This window comes from Salvelinus sp. IW2-2015, linkage group LG4q.2, assembly GCF_002910315.2.
Source record: "Salvelinus sp. IW2-2015 linkage group LG4q.2, ASM291031v2, whole genome shotgun sequence".
Classification (NCBI taxonomy): Eukaryota; Metazoa; Chordata; class Actinopteri; order Salmoniformes; family Salmonidae; genus Salvelinus; species Salvelinus sp. IW2-2015.
This window is the reverse complement of record NC_036843.1, coordinates 13731527-13750319: the sequence shown is the minus strand read 5'-3', so window position 1 is coordinate 13750319 and position 18793 is coordinate 13731527. Positions and strand designations below refer to the sequence as shown.

At 42.6% G+C, this 18793-nt stretch overlaps 1 protein-coding gene across 2 annotated transcripts; it reads right to left on the bottom strand.

Moving 5' to 3' along the window:
• Positions 1 to 455: 455 nt before the first annotated feature.
• On the bottom strand, positions 456 to 18293 carry LOC111963354 (BAG family molecular chaperone regulator 5-like). 2 transcript variants are annotated; one of them, XM_023986737.2, is made up of 3 exons: positions 17633 to 18293; positions 4130 to 4972; positions 456 to 3995 (listed from the first exon to the last, which is right to left on the bottom strand). In XM_023986737.2, exons 1-3 carry the CDS (start codon positions 17653 to 17655, stop codon positions 3458 to 3460), a joined length of 1404 nt encoding a protein of 467 aa, XP_023842505.1. In that variant the 5' UTR covers positions 17656 to 18293; the 3' UTR covers positions 456 to 3457. The 2 variants fall into 2 exon arrangements, with proteins under 2 accessions (XP_023842505.1, XP_023842504.1); XM_023986736.2 differs by lacking the exon at positions 17633 to 18293 and adding an exon at positions 12669 to 12865.
• Between the last annotated feature and the right edge of the window lie 500 nt (positions 18294 to 18793).

Sequence of the window (18793 nt, the reverse complement as noted above, 5' to 3'; positions counted from 1 at the left end):
ATGTTCACATGGATGTAACTGATGCATATATAGTTCAGATAGAACACCTCGCACTACTTTCAGATAAGAGCGCTGCTCTATTTTTGCAAGGTTGGGCCCGCCGGCTGACACTGATAATGAAGTTGCAGGCAAGGCTACCTCATCACGTTACCATGAGCAACCATGACTGACTCATGTCCGCTACACAGAGAAAGAGGACTAGAATTAGAACAAATAGTGTTGGCCTATGATCTGGCCTTCTACTCTTAACAGGGGTTTGGCTGACAAATGACCCCTTCACACAGGGGTTCCCATCCAACACAACAGACCGCACTGATAGAGCAACAAACAATAATGTACTGAAGATACTATAGATATCTTAGTAATTTCACCACGATGTACAGTGCATTCGGGAAGTATTCAGACCCCTTCTCCACATTTTGTTGTTAGCCTTATTCTAAAATGTTATAATTATATTTTTCCTCAATCTACACACAACACCCCATAATGAAAAAGGTTAAGACATTTTTTCAAATATATAAAAAATAAAAAAACAGAAATACCTTATTTACTTAAGTATTTAGACCCTTTGCTATGAGACTCGAAATTGAGCTCAGGTGCATCCCGTTTCCATTGATCATCCTTGAGATGTTTCTACAACTTGGAGACCACCTGTGGTAAATTCAATTGATTGGACATTATTTGGAAAGGCACACACACACCTGTCTATATAAAAGGTCCCACAGTTGACAGTGCAAGTCAGAGCAAAAACCAAGCCATGAGATCGAAGGAATTGTCCGTAGAGTTCCGAGACAGGATTGTGTCGAGGCACAGATCTGGTGAGGTGTACCAAAACATTTCTGCAGCATTGAAGGTCCCCATAATTCTTAAATGGAAGACGTTTGGAACCACCAAGACTCTTCCTAGAGCTGGCCGCCCGGCCAAACTGAGCAATCGTGGAAGAAGGGCCTTGGTCAGGGAGGTGACCAAGAACCCGATGGTCACTCTGACAGAGCTCTAGAGTTCTTCTTTTGAGATGGGAGAACCCTCTAGAAGGACAACCATCTCTGCAGCACTCCAGAAATAATTAAGCCTTTATGGTGGAGTGGCCAGACGGAAGCCACTCAGTAAAAGGCACACGACAGCCCACTTGGAGTTTGCCAAAAGGCACCTAAAGGACTCTCTGACCATGAGAAACAAGAATCTCTGGTCTGATGAAACCAAGATGGAACTCTTTGGCCTGAAAGCCAAGTGTCACGTCTGGAGGAAACCTGGCACCATCCCTACAGTGAAGCATGATGGTGGCAGCATCATGCTGTGGGGATGTTTTTCAGCGGCAGGGACTGGAACTAGTCAGGATCGAGGGAAAGATGAACGGAGCAAAGTAGAGAGAGACCCTTGATGAAAACCTCCTCAGGACCTTCGACTGGGGCAAAGGTTCACCTTCCAACAGAACAATGACCCCAAGCACACAGTGAAGACAATGCAGGAGTGACTTAAGGACACGCCTCAATGTCCTTGAGTGACCCAGCCAGAGCCCGGATTTGAACCCAATCGAACATCTCTGGAGACCTGAAAATATCTGTGCAGCAACGCTCTCCATCCAAACTGACAGAGCTTGAGAGGATCTGCAGAGAATGGGAGAAACTCCCCAAATACAGGTGTGCCAAGCTTGTAGCATCATACCGAAGAATAATCGAGGCTGTAATGGCTGCCAAAAGTACTTCAACAAAGTACTGAGTAAAGGGTCTGAATACTTTTATATACATTTGCAAAAACGTCTAAAAACCTGTTTTTGCTTTGTCATTATGGGGTATTGTGTGTAGATTGACGATGAAAAAAACAATTGAATCCTTTTTAGAATAAGGCTGAAAAAGTCAAGGGGTCTGAATACTTTCCGAATGCACTGTATATGCCTAGGAAGGAATGAGATTGTCTATGGTTATTGGCAAAGAATGTTACTTCAAATCAACAAAAATTGACAGAATGGAACCTTATTTTGTATTGGTTAGTTTGACAGAGCATTAAGTTTGCTGTGTGAACACCCCTCCATTGCATGTGGGCCGCACTGAACACAGTGTAATCGAATCATCTCACTTCAGACGACCCATGAGTGTGAAGCTGGATTTCACTGTTTGTGTGCCATATGTTTTTCTATAGCAGCAGAGAAGGTTTGAATAACCTCTGTCATTTTGAGAGTGTGTGAGTTCTGTGGGAGCTATCTGTTCAAGCTTTGTTAGTGCATAGGGCTATCTGACAGACATGCCATGGTCAGTTTACGAAGAGCTGTCAGTTGCAGCGCTGAGAATCAGTAAAAAGTGCACATCTCAGAGCGTAAGTGCTCAGGATGGTGAAAAATATGATGAAAAGAAAGGCACAGAGATTTGGGCTTTTTAACTAATAGCTTCCTAACTCTGCTGCAACTCTGCAGAGGTTTTAGACTGCTCTGTCCACTGTGAACACTTGTCACCAGCTATAATAATACACGCCACACCAAATCAGTGACCCTCTACGGGGCTCTCAGACACATTCCTCTGACAATAGAAACCCACAGACAAAAATGAAACCTAAACCACCTCCACACTGTTTTTCCCCTTCACTAGCCTCGCAAACACACAATCAACATTTAGCTACAAATTACAGACAAACAGGGCAATTATCGTGTCCACAAATGTTCATTCTATACAAGGAGGCCTTTAATAACATACCCTCCTATTGACAAATGTTCTCACAGGCCCTTTAACTCTACATCCTCCTTCTCCTCATTATTGTAGGACAGTGGTTAAAGCCGTAAAGAAGCTCTCCTTTTCATTTGTCATCTGAATGGTTGCCAGCAACAGCTGTGTATGTCCAGGGTTAGGGTAGTTTGCCCCAGAAGTGTTGATTGAGGAAGAGAGACAGAGCAAATGGAAGTGGAGAAGCAACATGAACAGAGGAAGATCTTGTCTCACAGTACTGATGTAAACTCGGTTCATCTCAGTAAAGAAGTATTTTGAGACATGTACATCTGAGTAAATTTACAACTGACCTCCAAAGTAATCAAGCTAAACATGGACACCATCAAGATGTAATTACTCTAGTCCCACTCCTGCTTTTGAAAAACAGACGAAGTGACTATCTTAACTACTCTGACCACCACTATAACAGGCTTCAGTGCTTTTGGCCGCAGGCTTTGCAACCACAACCCAACAACACTGATCAAAACGCACACACATACAGTAGATTTCAAAAAGATGCTCTGTAAACTTTAAAAAGCACATTGTATGTCGGAACACTATTCTCCAAATTCTATTTCACAAAAATGTTATTGGGTTGTCCACCCCCCCCTACAGACCAGCAACAATGACAAAGAGACAAAAGCGCTGCTGACGTGCATTCTGGGATTTAGACAATATTTACACACCCCAACTCTCTTAGAGCGATGATGCACCAGTTTATATACAATTCCATAGGGCATCCTACAGCTATGTCCAGTGGATCAGTATTCCCACTCATCTGTCTTCATGTCCAGAAAGCTGAGGATGTTCTGGGCAAACTTGACTGCTTGCTTGCGGGCCACCTTGGTCATCTCGTCGCCCTGTGGGTCGACCGCGTCCAGTGCCAGCAGCTGTTTGGTCAGAAGCTCCTCCAGCAGCATATAGCTCTTGTCGGCATGCTTGCCATTGAAGCAGAGTACCTGGGCCTGGAGGTCTGACAGGCTGCCCAGGACTATCCACACAGCCCTGTGTTGTGAGGGCTCGTTGGGGCTGGGCTGGCGGCAGATCAGGGCCTCACGGAGGTCCAGGAAGGTGATGACAGCCTGGACCTCCAGCACGGCACGCCGCCGGGCTTCACGGATACAGGGGTTACGGGCTGTGTCTACCTGGTCCAGATGTGTGAGGAGACTCTGGAGCTCAGGCTTCGGCCTGAAGAGGTCGCCCACCCCACAGTGTCGCAGGACCTCCCCCTGCAGCTGGCCCACCCGACCACGCACCGCCTCAATCTGACGGATAGAGTCATTCTGCCCCAAGTCATACCTGAGGAAAGATATATACAACACAATCACATTTTTGAGCCAAGTTGTATCTGAAAGCATGTACACACACGCATACTGTATTTCCCTTCTGTATTATTACTCCAGAGCGTTTGTAATTCTAGTAAAGCTGAGTACCTGCGCGTATCGTCTCCCTCTCCCTCCAGGTCCAGGTGTTTGAGCAGGCTGTTGATCTCCTCCACCACCTGTTTGCGGTAGTTTCTGACCGCTGCGTTCCCCGACACGTCCAGGGCATCCAGCTCCACTAGGAGCTCAGTGAGCACGCGGGAGAGGTGGGCACAGCTATCCCTCCCACTCAGCCCCATCAGCAGTGCCACCAGCTGGCTGCGCGCAACACTCACCTGCACCATCACCTGGTTGATCCTCTGCACGGCCACGTGCGTGTCTTCTGACAGGGGAAGGGTCTGCTGGCGCGTGCGACCCTCGATCACGTCCTGCACGGCACACAGTCGTGTCAGGGCCCGATAGCGAGCCTTGCGAAGGGGCACCCTCCCTCCTGTCTTCACCTGGGTGAGCCTCAGTATCAGCTCCTGCACYGCATCCACCAGCTCATCACTGATCTCTGCTGTGCCCCCYGCCRGCTGKGGRTCCACCACCCCCTGCTCCACCAGCCTCTGGGCCTCCCGGCTCAGCTCCTCGATGGCCAGGCGAGACGGGTGGGTGGCGTTCTCCTCCAGGTAGCGCAACAGCCCCTCTACTTCCTGGGCTGCTCTCTTGCGTGCCCCCTGTAGGTCTGCCCTGCCCTCCGTGTTCACCTGGTCCACTTCCAGGAGCAACTGGGTCAGCTCGCGCTCCAGGCGCCGGTACTCCCGCTCGTTCTTTAGCCCGCTGAAGGTGCACACTTGAGGGCCCAGAGACTGAACCTCCCGCTGGACCTCATAGAGCCTATTCATGGCTGGGTGCTGCTGCTGGCTGCCATGGTCCATTCTCTTCCCACCATCAAAGGGCTTCCCAAACAGGCTGAAAATAAGGGTAAGCGCAAATACATTAACAAAAGTTCAAAGCTGAAACACATTGATCTACAGTCTGATTGGCTCAAACACATTAAGGAAAGAAATTACACAAATTACCTTTTAACAAGGCACACCTGTTAACTTCTCTAGGATAGGGGGCAGCATTTTCACGTTTGGATGAAAAGCGTGCCCAGAGTAAACTGCCTCCTACTCAGTCCCAGATGCTAACATATGCATATTATTATTAGTATTGGATAGAAAACACTCTGAAGCTTCTAAAACTGTTTGAATCATGTCTGTGACTATAACAGAACTTATTTGGCAGGCAAAACACCGAGAACAAACCATTCAGATTTTTTTGAGGTCACTCTTTTCAATGGGTTTTCATTGGGAATCCAGATTTCTAAGGGACCTTCCTGCAGTTCCTATCGCTTCCACTGGATGTCAACCGTCTTTAGAAATTGGTTGAGCTTTTTCCTTTGAGAAATGAAGAAGTAGCCATGTTCAGAATGTGGCTCCAGTGAAGTGTACGGTTTGTTAGAGGCGCGTGACCAGAAAGCATGCTACATATTGTTTTCCTCCGGTATTGAACACAGATCATCCCATCTTCAATTTTATCGATTATTTTACGTAAAAAAATACCTAAAGTTGTATTTCAAAAGTAGTTTGAAATGTTTGGACAAAGCTTACAGGTAACTTTTGAGATATTTTGTAGTCACGTTGTGCAAGTTGGAACCGGTGTTTCTCTGGATCGAATGCGCCAAATAAATGGACATTTTGGATATATATCGACGGAATTAATCGAACAAAAGGACCATTTGTGATGTTTATGGGACATATTGGAGTGCCAACAGAAGAAGCTCGTCAAAGGCATGAATTATATCTTTATTTCTGCGTTTTGTGTCACGCCGGGAGGGTTGAAATATGATGGTCTGTGATTGTTAGCTGGGGTGCTATCCTCAGATAATAGCATTGTTTGCTTTCGCCGTAAAGCATTTTTGAAATCTGACACGTTGGCTGGATTCACAACAAGTGTAGCTTTAATTTGGTATATTGAATGTGTGATTTCATGAGTTTAATTTTTAATAGTAATTTATTTGAATTTGGCGCTCTGCATTTTAACTGGATGTTGGCCAGGTGGGACGCTACCGTCCCACATATCCCAGAGAGGTTAATTGAAATGCATTCCAGGTGACCACCTCATGAAACTGGTTGAGAGAATGCCAAGATTGTGCAAAGCTGTCATCAAGGCAAAGGGTGGCTACTTTGAAGAATCTCAAATATATTTTACTTTTTTGGTTACTACATGATTCCATGTACTATTTCATAGGTTTTGATGTCTTTACTATTATACTACAAGGTGGAAAATAGCAAAAATAAAGAAAAACCCTTGAATGAGTAGGTGTCCAAACTTTTGACTGGTACTGTGTGTGTATAATATATATATTTTAATTGTTCATCCTTAAAATAGGAAAACATTAAGAAAAAAAACAAAGCTCCAGTATGAGGCTTGTCCAATTCCATATGTTAGGCCAGGTGTCCTTGTTCCCATTATGTAATGTTGACCTAAGGCAGTGGCGGTCGGTGCATTTTAAGATGAGTGAGGACAATAGCTAGGTTTAGGCTACTACATGATACTATAATTGTCCCTACACCCATCATGAGGTTGCTACAACCTAGACTATGATTGAAAGTTTACAACATAGGTACATATGTTGAGAGAAATGTGACAGACATTGACACATTCAATACCGCTTTGCAAACTCTTGCCTGCATCTAGCTGATCTAGGGTGTAATCATTAGTCCAACAGTTGCAAACAAGAGTTTCTATTGGACAAATTCAGGTATGTTTATCCTCGTTTTGTTTGTTTCCATTTAAGAAACGTTTTTCAACAGAATCAGCGGAACGAAGACACCCCTGATCACACACAAACACAGTTCACTTTCATGGCAGCCACATACAAACAGCATGATCCCTTTGATCGTTGTATAATTCCTTATAGCATCTACATGCTAGCCTCCTCTCACCTTTTTCCTTCACTTGTGGAGTTCAGTGCACAACACATCAGCTGTCTGTGACCAGGCCAAACCTTCATATCATAACTGCTACACCGTTGTCACCATATTAGCTAACGTCAACACAGCTACCAGAACTAACGCATTAGTAAACACACTACAATCATGTAGTAGTGTACAGTCAGCAAGCAGTTTCAAATCAAACCGAATACAACAAGTGTAGACCTTACCGTGAAATGCTTACATACAAGCCCTTAACTCTTCTTGAACTGCACTGGTTAAGAAAACATTTACCAAATAAACGAAAATAAAACAATTATAAAAAGTAACAATGTAAATGTCAATTTAAATAGTCCGGTGGCCATTTGATTAATTGTTCAGCAGTCTTATGGCTTGGGGGCAGAAGCTGTTAAGGAGCTTGCAGTGCGGTAGCAGAGAAAACAGCATGACCAGGGTGACTGGAGTCTGAAAATTTTATGGGCTTTCCTCTGACACTGCCTATTATATAGGTCCTGGATGGCAGGAAGCTTGGCCCCAGTTATGTACTGGGCCGTACGCACTACCCTCTGTGACGCCTTACGGTCAGATGCCAAGCAGTTGCCATACCAGGCGGTGATGCAACCGGTCAGGATGCTCTCGATGGTGCAGCTGTAGAACATTTTGAGGATCTGGGGACCCATGCCAAATCTTTTCAGTCTCCTGAGGGGAAATAGGTTTTGTCAGGCCCTCTTCACGACTGTCTTGGTGTGTTTTGACCATGATAATTTGTTGGTTGATGCTTACACCAAGAGACTTGAAACTCTCGACCCGCTCCACTACAGCCCCATCAAATGTTAATGGGGGCCTGTTCGGCCTGCCTTTTCCTGTAGTCCACGATCAGCTCCTTTGTCTTGCTCACATTGAGGGAGATGTTGATGTCCTTGCACCACACTGCCAGTTCTCTGTAGCGTAGCAGCTGCGTCATCTGACCACTTCCATATTGAGCGAGTCACTGGTACTTCCTGCTTTAGTTTTTGCTTGTAAGCAGGAATCAGGAGTTTAGAATTATGGCCAGATTTGCCAAATGGAGGGTGAGGGAGAGCTTTGTATGCATCTCTGTGTGTGGAGTAAAGGTGGTCTGGAGTTTCCCCCCCCCCTCTGGTTGCACATGTGACATGCTGGTAAAAATTGTGTAAAACTGATTTAAGTTTCCCTGCATTAAAGTCCCCAGCCACTAGGAGCACCACTTCTGGATGAACATTTTCTTATTTGCTTATGGCCTTAAACAACTTGTTGAGTGCAGTCTTAGTGCCAGCATCGGTCTGGGGTGGTAAATAGACGGCTACGAATAATATAGATGAGAACTCTCTTGGTAGATGGTGTGGTCTACAGCTTATCATAAAATACTCTTCCTCAGGCGAGCAATACCTTGAGACTTCTTTAATATTAGACATCGCGCACCAGCTGTTATTGACAAATAGACACACACCCCCACCCCTCGTCTTACCAGACGTAGCTTCTTCTCTGTTCTGCCGGTGCATGGAAAATCCCGCCAGCTCTATATTATCCGTGTCGTCGTTCAGCCACGAGTTGGTGAACATAAGATATTACAATTCTCAATGTCCCGTTGGTAGGATAATCGTAAGTCACCAATTTTATTTTCCAATAATTGCATGTTAGCCAGTAGAACGGATGGCAGTGGAAGTTCTCGCTCGCCTACAGATTCTCAGAAGGCAGCCTGACCTGCGTCCCCTTTTCCTCAGTCTTTTCTTCACGCAAATGACAGGGATTTGGGCCTGTTCCCGGGAAAGCAGTATATCCATCTCGTTAAAGGAAAAAGCTTCTTCCAGTTCGTGGTGAGTAATCGCTGTTCTGATGTCCTGAAGTTATTTTCGGTCATAAGAGACGGTAGCAGCAACATTATGTACAAAATAAGTTAAACAACACAAAAAAAACTAACAAAATAGCACAGTTGGTTAGGAGCATGTAAAACGTCAGCCATCCTCTTCGGCGTCATCTTATCATCCGCAGTTATATCGGCGGGCCCCAGTGGCCATGAACTTATAAAACCAAAAGCTTACCTTGACTTGGAAGAGTTCCAGTGTTGGATAGCCATAACTAGCTAGCTAACATAGCATCCCTCTCTGTTTGAGCCTGGTGTTTGAGTAGGCTAAACTAGCAAGCTGCATTCGCTAGCTAAGTGAAAAAAAATACAACTAAATATCTCTATTGCTTCTCCTTCATTTTTAAGAAATTAACTTGTTCAAAGCTGTTCAACTATGCACTGCAGTGCTAGCTAGCTGTAGCTTATGCTTTCAGTACCAGATTCATTCTCAGATCCTTTGATTAGGTGGACAACATTTGAATATTTTATTATAGTTTTATCTAAAAAGGCTAACTTTAATGTTTCACTATTTTGTCAAATATTTTTTTATATTTTACAAAATAAAAACAAGCTTGAACAAGCAGCCTTTGTCCACTTATTTCCTCAAATGAACAATGAGCTACTGGAAGTTAAGTGTACAATCCTAATTTGTTAGTGACCGCTTAACCAACAAGAACCATGCAGGCATGTCCTAAAAAAAGGCAATACATTAACTCAACTTTCAATGATAACACTAGCATGACAATCATTCAACTCATTACTGAACGTAGGCTATAGATCTAGGCTCAGTGCAGGCTACTATTTCAGCTTTCCAAGACTGTCTAATGAACATCACTGAACTAAGTCTAATTACTGCAACAATAACAACAAAGCTGTCTTAACACCCCAGGTCAGAAATAACCATAATCGAGTTACATTCTTCAGAGAACGTCTGACCTAACAAAAAAAGGGCACCCCACAGAATGAATTCCCCCACTCAAAGATGACTGTTGGCATAATTGTATCAAATAGTCAACATCACTACTTACAAAAACTCCAGAGGGAATTAATAATATCAAGCTGGCTCCGGTAAGAGAACACACCAGTAGCCTAAATTCTGTGCCATCGGCATCCAGGCTCCAGACACAGCAGATTGGGAGGCTCTCAAAATATTTACTGCTGCTGTTCCACAGTGATGTGTCTGTGATGTCACAATATACAGGGCATTCTTCTCATTCTTAAAGATGAAGTTTGTAAATTCACTCGGTCTATCTACTCCGATTTTAGAGCACTCTCGTCTGAGTAACATGGTCAGAGTGAGGTGTTCTCATTTGTGTCTGAAAGTAGCTAGCAAGTTAGCTTGGGTGCTTGACTGCCGTTGTGAGGTCAGAATGCTCGGATCAACCCTACTCTTCAGCCAGAGCATCCAGTGTGTGCTCTGAATGATAAGAGAACAAAACACTCTGAATTTACAAATGGACAATCTGAACTCTGGCACTCCAGAGTGAATATATGAATGCACCCAGCGCGTAACTGTTATGACCGTATGTTGGGGATTTTCCAAAGGGGATTATAGTGAGAAAGAGTGCCGATTGAGCAGTCATTATGGGGTTACTAGGGTCCATTTAAACTATATTCAGACAGAAATGTTTTAATTCGGACTATTGGTAACATTGCAATACCATTCAGATAATAAACCCAAATTAGAAGCCTAAAATACTGTCGGTGTGACAGTTTATAGCAGGGGTGGGCAAACATTTTTTTTTTTTAATCAATTTGCGGGGGCCTCCCGAGCGTCACTACAGACCCAGGTTCGATCCCAGACTGTGTCACAGCTGGGATGTGACTGGGAGACCCATGAGGCGGCGCACAATTGGCCCAGCATCGCCCGGGTTAGGAGAGGGTTTGGCAGGCAGAGATTTCCTTGTCCCATCGCGCTCTAGCGACTCTTGTGGTGGGCCGGGCACAATGCACGCTGACACGGTTGTCAGGTGTACGGCGTTTCCTCCGACACATTGGTGTGGCTGGCTTCCGGGTTAAGTGGGCATTGTGTCAAGAAGCAGTGCGGCTTGGCTGGGTCGTGTTTCGGATGACGCACGGCTCTCGAACTTCGCCTCTCCCGAGTCCATACAGGAGTTGCAGCGATGGGACAAGACTGTAACTACCAATTGGATACTACGAAATTGAGGAGAAAAAGATGTGTAAATTTTTTGAGCGGGCCGTACTTTGCACCCCCCTTGGTCTATAGCGTAAACCTATCTTTAGTGTTGCCTCAGGAAAGCCATTGGAAAAGGTTGAGACAATTTAGGCCTAGGGTCTATAGTATTACCCTATTCACACACATTTGTCAGAAAGGACAACAAGCAGCCTGTAACGAGGGTTAACAGAAAAATTAAAGACAACAGGCCTCATGGGAGAGAATCAGACACTTAGCCACTAGGTTACTTGTCTTTTGAATTAAAGGCCAATTGCAGTCAAAATTCAGTTGTTCGTGTGTTTTATGTCATATTGTACAATAGGTAATGAAACTAACACTGTAAAAGTGTGAAACTATTTGATCAGTGTTATTTCCTGATTGTTTTTCAAGCAGCAACTATCTACATAGGACCTTCGAATCAGCCTGTTTGCATGGGTGGGAATCTCGGCTTTTCTGGTGACCGGCACTTTTTGTACCTTTTAAAAATGGAAAAATCTAACAGTAAGATACTTAATTGTTAACCAGAAAGGGAGATGTGACATTGTGATATGACATTGATATAAACCTAGCTGCATTGGGCAATAACAAAGAGGTTTCCAAACCTCTCTGCCATAACCGCTAGTTTTTATTTTTCCCCATCCCCACCCAGACCACTCCAAGTCAGTCCAAGATAAACTGTTTCTCAATCAAGAATTCTTGCTCAAAAGCTACTTTTGGCCATTTTAATGGAAATCCATTACAATGAGGAACTTAATTGTTACCCAGAAATAGCTGCATTTGGGCCTTTAATATAATCAGACACAGTAGTTAGAAAGACCATCTCAGACAATACTGTGTTGCTATTGTACTTCTATCTAAAAGAATGGTGACGACCATGGGCCGAATCCACTCAATTGACAAGTAGACTTTCATAACAAAATCCTATTGACAGGAGTGCATGATTACACATTACACAACCACTAAAAACATTGTTTATGCTTGGTACGTTGAATAAAACTGCCTACATTTAATTTTGTTGTCAGTTTAATATGAGCAAGGAGCCTAAATAAAACTAAAATGGCTAGTCAAGCCTCCCAGATGTGTAGGGAGGAGACAGACATTGTTATGGCATCCTGGTTTTGGAGAGGGCTCCAATCCAGGATGCTACCAGCGAATGTCCCTTTTCTGGACACAATGGGGCAAGGCTACCTGTGAGGCCAACAGCTTACAAATAAAAAATTGCTTGACAGAGAACCCGATCCGAAAGAACATATCAAAATTGAGGTCTCCTTAGAGCTACCAACTTGACTTATAGTTTACGTAGTGTATTTATGTATTGATACCTGTAGTCTAGAATTGATTAACATAGTGTACGGTGATGCTCTATGTCTGAGACCCCATTCTCCAAAAAGCGTTCTAGAACAGTCCCTCTTCAAACGCGCAGCAACCCACTGAGCAAAGAATTACTGTTCATACATAATAGTTCTACATACCTAAAAAGGGATTTAAGCATTGTAAGCAGACACTCTAATCATTTAGGCTTGCAGTGCTGCCACTATCTCTCAAACAAAACGCATTTTCAATCTGCCAGTTGCTAGGTTCCTGTTTCAATGTAACAAACGCCAGCAATGTCTCACTACCTTCCCAGCTGCGCATGAAATGTCTCACCTTTTCAAAGCGCCAAAGACATTTGCGCACATTTCTAAAGATGTCCGTTTCCATCAGCTAACCAACTATGATCGTACGCGCTGTAGTGTGTAATCCAAATTAATATTGTTTGTCTTTATGTAGCTATGCCGGCTATTTCGTTTTCAATGGCTGATTCACCTCGGTACAGTACTGTCGTACAGCATTAAGCACTGCGTGCGGTGTCGCCCCTCCCAAGCACCAATTCAGAGGGTTTGTTCACGCGCGTCATAAACTAGTCTTCAGTGAACTGTAAAACGGGGTCGTGGCCATATTTTAGCAGTTTGATAGTCTGCTATTGTCAACAAGATACGTTGTAACTTGTAATCACTATTAAACACAATTAAAAATACATTCTATTTACATAGGCTATGTCAAGCATTTGACATCTCTACCATTGAACTACAAAAGAAGATCTCTAATTGGCATCTGGCAGCAAGTTGAGACCAACTGGTGCTGCTGGAATACCACTATGACAAAGATTCCATTTTCACAACTGTATCATGCATTGCCAACTTCCATATCCATGAAGAGTATTTGGGAGATAAGCCTTGCCTATACACAAAATTGATTAGTTCAGGGGCTTAAACTCATGAGAATATAACATTACATAATATTCAGACAGAAGTGTATAGCCCTAGAACAGACAAAAATAATTGAGTGATGGTCAGCCATGACATGTACAATCTGTAAATTTGGCCATGATTCATAACCAACAACTGGCAACCCACACCATGGGGACTGTGGAGGATGGCTGGCCACTGAATAAACCGATAACCTGGGGCCCCTACTTATGCAGGGGTCGCTTTAGAGTTTAGAAATTTAGAAACCATCAAAATATTTGCATTTTAAACACTTTCACTTGCGTTTCATATTGAAAGTCCGTTGTTTTGCTTCAAGAGTGATCAGGCGCATGCAACTATAGTATTCCTTCACTGAAAATACATTAGTGCAGTGGTCACCAACCTTTTCTAAGTCAAGCTCACTGAGTCAAAATGCAAGCCGATATCTACCGCTAAGATTATTTTTTAACATTACTTAAAAAACGTAAGCCTATGGAACATTAACCTATTAAAAACAGTACTGTACCAATGTGGTTTGTGCAGTAGGCTATAGGCCCAATACATTATCGACATATATTGGCTTTGCATGAATTGCCCTGGCATTCTTTATATTTTTTATATTCAATTTCAAAATTTGAGATTGGCTCTATGATTTCACCGGTAATAGATCTGTTGTTGCATTACTTGTGAGGCACAGCTGAGTGAGAATACATTTAAATAATTTGCTTTTTATTTTACTGGGCTGATGGTGCTTGCATCTGATGGTCAGTCTCAGCTGAGGGCAGCAGACTCAGAGTTCGCCTCTAAATATCCCTCCACTCTCCCCTTCTTTAGCTGACATTGACCAAAAAGGACAATGTCTTCCAGCTGATAGCTTAACTTCACTAGGGTAGGGGGCAGCATTCGGAATTCTGGATGAAATGCATGCCTGCTGCTCGGGCCCAGAAGATATGATATGCATATAACTGGTAGATTTGGATAGAAAACACGAATATTTGGATAGAAAACAGTTTCCCAAACTGTTAAAATAGTGTCTGTGAGTATAACAGAACTGATTTGGCCATGCAGGAAGTTTTATTTTTTTTTGGGGGGGGGGTTGTAGTTTTCTATTCAATGCCATTACAGTATCCATTGACTTAGGACTCAAATTGCAGTTTCTATGCCTTCCACTAGATGTCAACAGTCTTTAGAAATTGTTTCAGGCTTGTATTCTGAAAAATGAAGAAGTAAGAGCAGTCTGAATGAGTGGACCCTAAAGTGTCACAGAGCTTTTTCATGCGCGAGACCAACTTTCTTGTTTACCTTTCTTGTTTACCTTTTAAAACGTTATTGTCCGGTTTAAATATGATCAATTATTTAGGCTAAAAACAACCTGAGGATTGAATATAAACATCGTTTGACATGTTTCTATGAATTATACGGATACAAATAGGATTTTTTTGTCTTCCTGTTTTGACTGCGTTTGAGCCTGTGGATTACTGAAGAAAACGCGCGAACAAAACAGAGGTTTTTGGATATAAAGAGACTTTATCGAACAAAAGGAACATTTATTGAGTAAATGAATGTCTGCTGAGTGCAACCATATGAAGATCATCAAAGGTAAGGGATTAATTTTCTCTATTTCTGGCATGTGTAACTGTTCTACTTGGCTGGCTACTGTTTGTAATGATTTGTCTAGTGGGCTATGTTCTCAAATAATCGTAAGGTATGCTTTCGCCGTAAAGCATGTTTAAAGTCTGACACCGTGGTTGGATTCACAAGAAGTTAATCTTTAAACCTATGTAAAATATGTTTTGTTTTCTGAATTTTTATAATGAGTATTTCTGTATTTGAATTTGGCGCCCAGCAGTTTCACTGGCTGTTGAAGAGGTGGGACGCTACCGTCTCACGTGCCCAAGAGAGGTTAACTAAAGTCGCACCGCATTATTTCTGCCTCATGCACAAATTCATGTTCTCACTCCTGTGAACAGAGAAAGTGAAATATTCCTAGATATAAAAAAATATATATATATAATAATAAAATAAGACTCAAGCCGCTAATAATAACAGTGCAAGCCTATTGATACACTTTCCTACTCATTCATTATAACTGCAGTGCGGGTTGTAGCGCAATTGGAAGTAAGACAATGCTAATTTTATGGCTTATAAGTGTTGACAGTGATGAGTAAAAACATGTCATGGTTTTAAAAGTTTTGAAATCTCACAGTATCAACTTTACTTTAGCTTTATTTTACGCCTGATACATTACTGCAGACTTGGTAATCTGCTGGTTCGTCTCAAACGTAACATAGTAATTAGTATATGTTAGGTATGGTTACATAAAACAGGTTGCGAGTTCCAATCTCATCACGGACAACTTTAAAATTTTAGCAACGTTTCAACTCCTTTGTATGTTAGCTAACCCTTCCCCTAAAGCCCTTTAACCTAACTACTAACCATAACCCTAGTCCAATTATTTTATTTATTTATTTAGCCATAACCCCCAGCCTAGCAAATGTTAGCCAGCAAGCTAACATTAGCTACCTAGCTAGAATTCGTAACATATACTATGTTTTGCAAATTCGTAACACATTGTACATTTTGCAAATTCGTAACATACAATACGAAGTGTAATTCATAACATACGAAACGGGTGATGGACATCCACAAATTAATACAAACCAAACAACATATCATATTAAATGATGTCTCGAATATACGCACAGAATAATATGAAACGCTCTGAGACCAGAATAATACGAAATCCTCTGAGACCATCCGATTGGCCAGCGGTAGACCTATAGTGCATTTGATTTGTTCTACAGGAAGGCAGTGTTTGTGCATTCAGACACATGAAATGGTTCAAAATGGGAACAATCTGCCTACCCAGCTGAATCGTATGCACCTACCAACAGCGCGAGAGGAATACATAAAAATAGGAACGCAAAAATAACGTTATCCTTGATTTTTTTACAGAAATGTTTGGCAATAAACTAGAAATCGAGCAATCGGTGACCACTGCATGAGTGCAACACATTCGGCAGAAAATAACTTAATTTTAATCAGATGACAACAGAAGCGCAACGCTATTTGGTTAGCAGCCACACAAGTAAACGAGCTTAGCCTACAATGAAAAAGCAAGATTTTTTGTAAAAAAGATACATGGCCATCATATTTCTAATGTTTATCATAAAGAATGTAGCCAGCTACATGTTCTAATGTTTAGCTTAAGTTAATCTTGCATTTTACCGGAGAAAAGCAGCTACACATCTCCTTTGTGAATTATCATTCGAGTGGAGAAATGCAACTGAAGCACAAAATTAGTCTGATGCCGAGCAGAAATTACAATAAGAAGCATCTTTAGATCTGCGTTTACAAAACACAGAAAAATATATCTTGCCATTTTCTTTGCCTGAAAAACACAACATTTTGCATTAACGAGACCCACGCTATGGTGTGTAATTTCATATTTAGCCAATATTTGTAACATGCTGAGCCTGAATAGGTCCCGGGTGTCTTCTTCGTTGGCTGCCTTGTCTGTTGGCTGCCTACTGAATGTGAGATGGTGTGACCCTGGCCAATGGTCATATTTGTAAACACTATGACCAGTGGTAGAGTGGAGGGTAAATGCACCACGGTCAGCTTAAGCCACCTATTTTTCTGCAACTACATCACTAACTGTGACCTTATAGCTAGCCCCTATCACAAAGGATCATCTACAGGCCTATTAGACCTCAATCTGAGGCACCTGGAGGGGTTCTTTCCCCCCTTAGAACAGTTCATAATCATGGGTCGTGTTTAGTAGTACAACACAGCCAACTATATTTTCTTATTGGACAAGTCCATGTAGTTGTGAGCAAGAAGTCGCCGCGCGTTCATATTGCTAGGTCTACATTTAAGTCACAGGGCCCCATTCGAATTCCTTTAAAATGTGCACTTTTCCTTCCTCAGTAATCACTGATGCCATGATTGGACACTGGTGAACGCAAGGGCTCCACCAGATGGCTTTCACTTGCACAGTCATTTCGAAATTCGAATCAGTAAATGAAGGGGGAAGGAAATACTACTTTTTGTAGAGTTCCAACGGGGACCCAGTTGTTGGAGGACAATGAAGCCTCTTTGGGCCAGGGGCACTGCTGGTAAACAAGACCACACTTAGTGACTCCGAGTCACTGGTCCCCTGACTGACACCATAATGTCAGCCGAAGTGCAATAAATCCACATATATTAATGAAATCATCAATGTGGTGTCAACATTTTTTTGTATTTTATGTACAAGCTAAATGTAGGCTAGCTAACGTCGTAGAAATCCAAACGATGCCAGGTAAATAAATACATTTGATAATAAATACACATAATAAACTGTACGGAATATATGATAAGCTTACATGCCCGTATTCTTACCTGCATAACCAACGTACAGCCATAGTAGTGAAGAGATGGATACAATACTAAACATTACAACGCACAACCACAAGCTGAGGTGTAGATAGCTACTAGCTGGCTAGCAAGACATTTTCACAGGGGGGTTGGAATGGGAAGAATGCCCCCGGCGTGACAGGCTGGCCAAGCGGATCGTAATGACCACATTTTTGAATATGAAAACGCTTGTTAGGCGTTTAATTCGATACACATGCGGACAATGCAAACAGCTAATATTACACTAGTGCTGCCGCAGACAAAGGGTTCTGTTACAGAATTTGACAAAGTAATCCGAGAGCAGTGTTGAATCGGTGTTATACGTTGGTCGTCCAACCTAATTTCAATACAGGAAGTACGTGGACCGGTACGTGGACCGTCCTCAGTCACGTGGTATCTTTGCAAGTTGGCCACACCTATAGCTCAGTGGTCACGCACACTAACTAACACTAACTTCGAGTCGGACAGTCGGAGATCCAGACAGATGTCCGAGTTTCCGCATTGAACTTGGATGACCATTCAAAACGATTTTCCCTAGTCGGAGCTCGTTTTTTCTCTCTTTTTCCCAGTTGTCTTGAAAGCACTGAAGTCAGAGATTTCCGAGTTCCCAGTTGTTTTGAACGCGGTCTAACGCCAACTATGAAACAAGGGTTGATACCAGTGGAGGCTGCTGAGAGAAGGATGGCTCATAATAATGGTCGGAATGGAGTTAATGGAATGGTAGCAAACATACCATTCACTCCATTCCGGCAATAATACTCCGTTCCAGCAGTTATTATGAGCCGTCCTCCCCTCAGCAGCCTGCACTTGTTGATAACTAACTCTTATACCTAAACCTGGTAAAGACAAGATATACACTATATAGACAATCTGCGCCCTGAGACATTACTTAATGTAGATTGCAATGTGTTTACCCATGTGATTGCTAACAGAATGAAAGAGGGCATGCCACATATAATAAGTAACACTCATCTGGATTCCTTGAAGACAGGTCTATACATAACAACAATAGGCTTGTCCTGGACCTATTATTACAGACATGATTGATGATGATGTTTTTTTTTTGTTTTGGTGAAAAATGTGTAAAGGTGATTGGAATGTTACATGATAGTATAAATAGATATAAAGTGAAGAGAGGAATTTGTG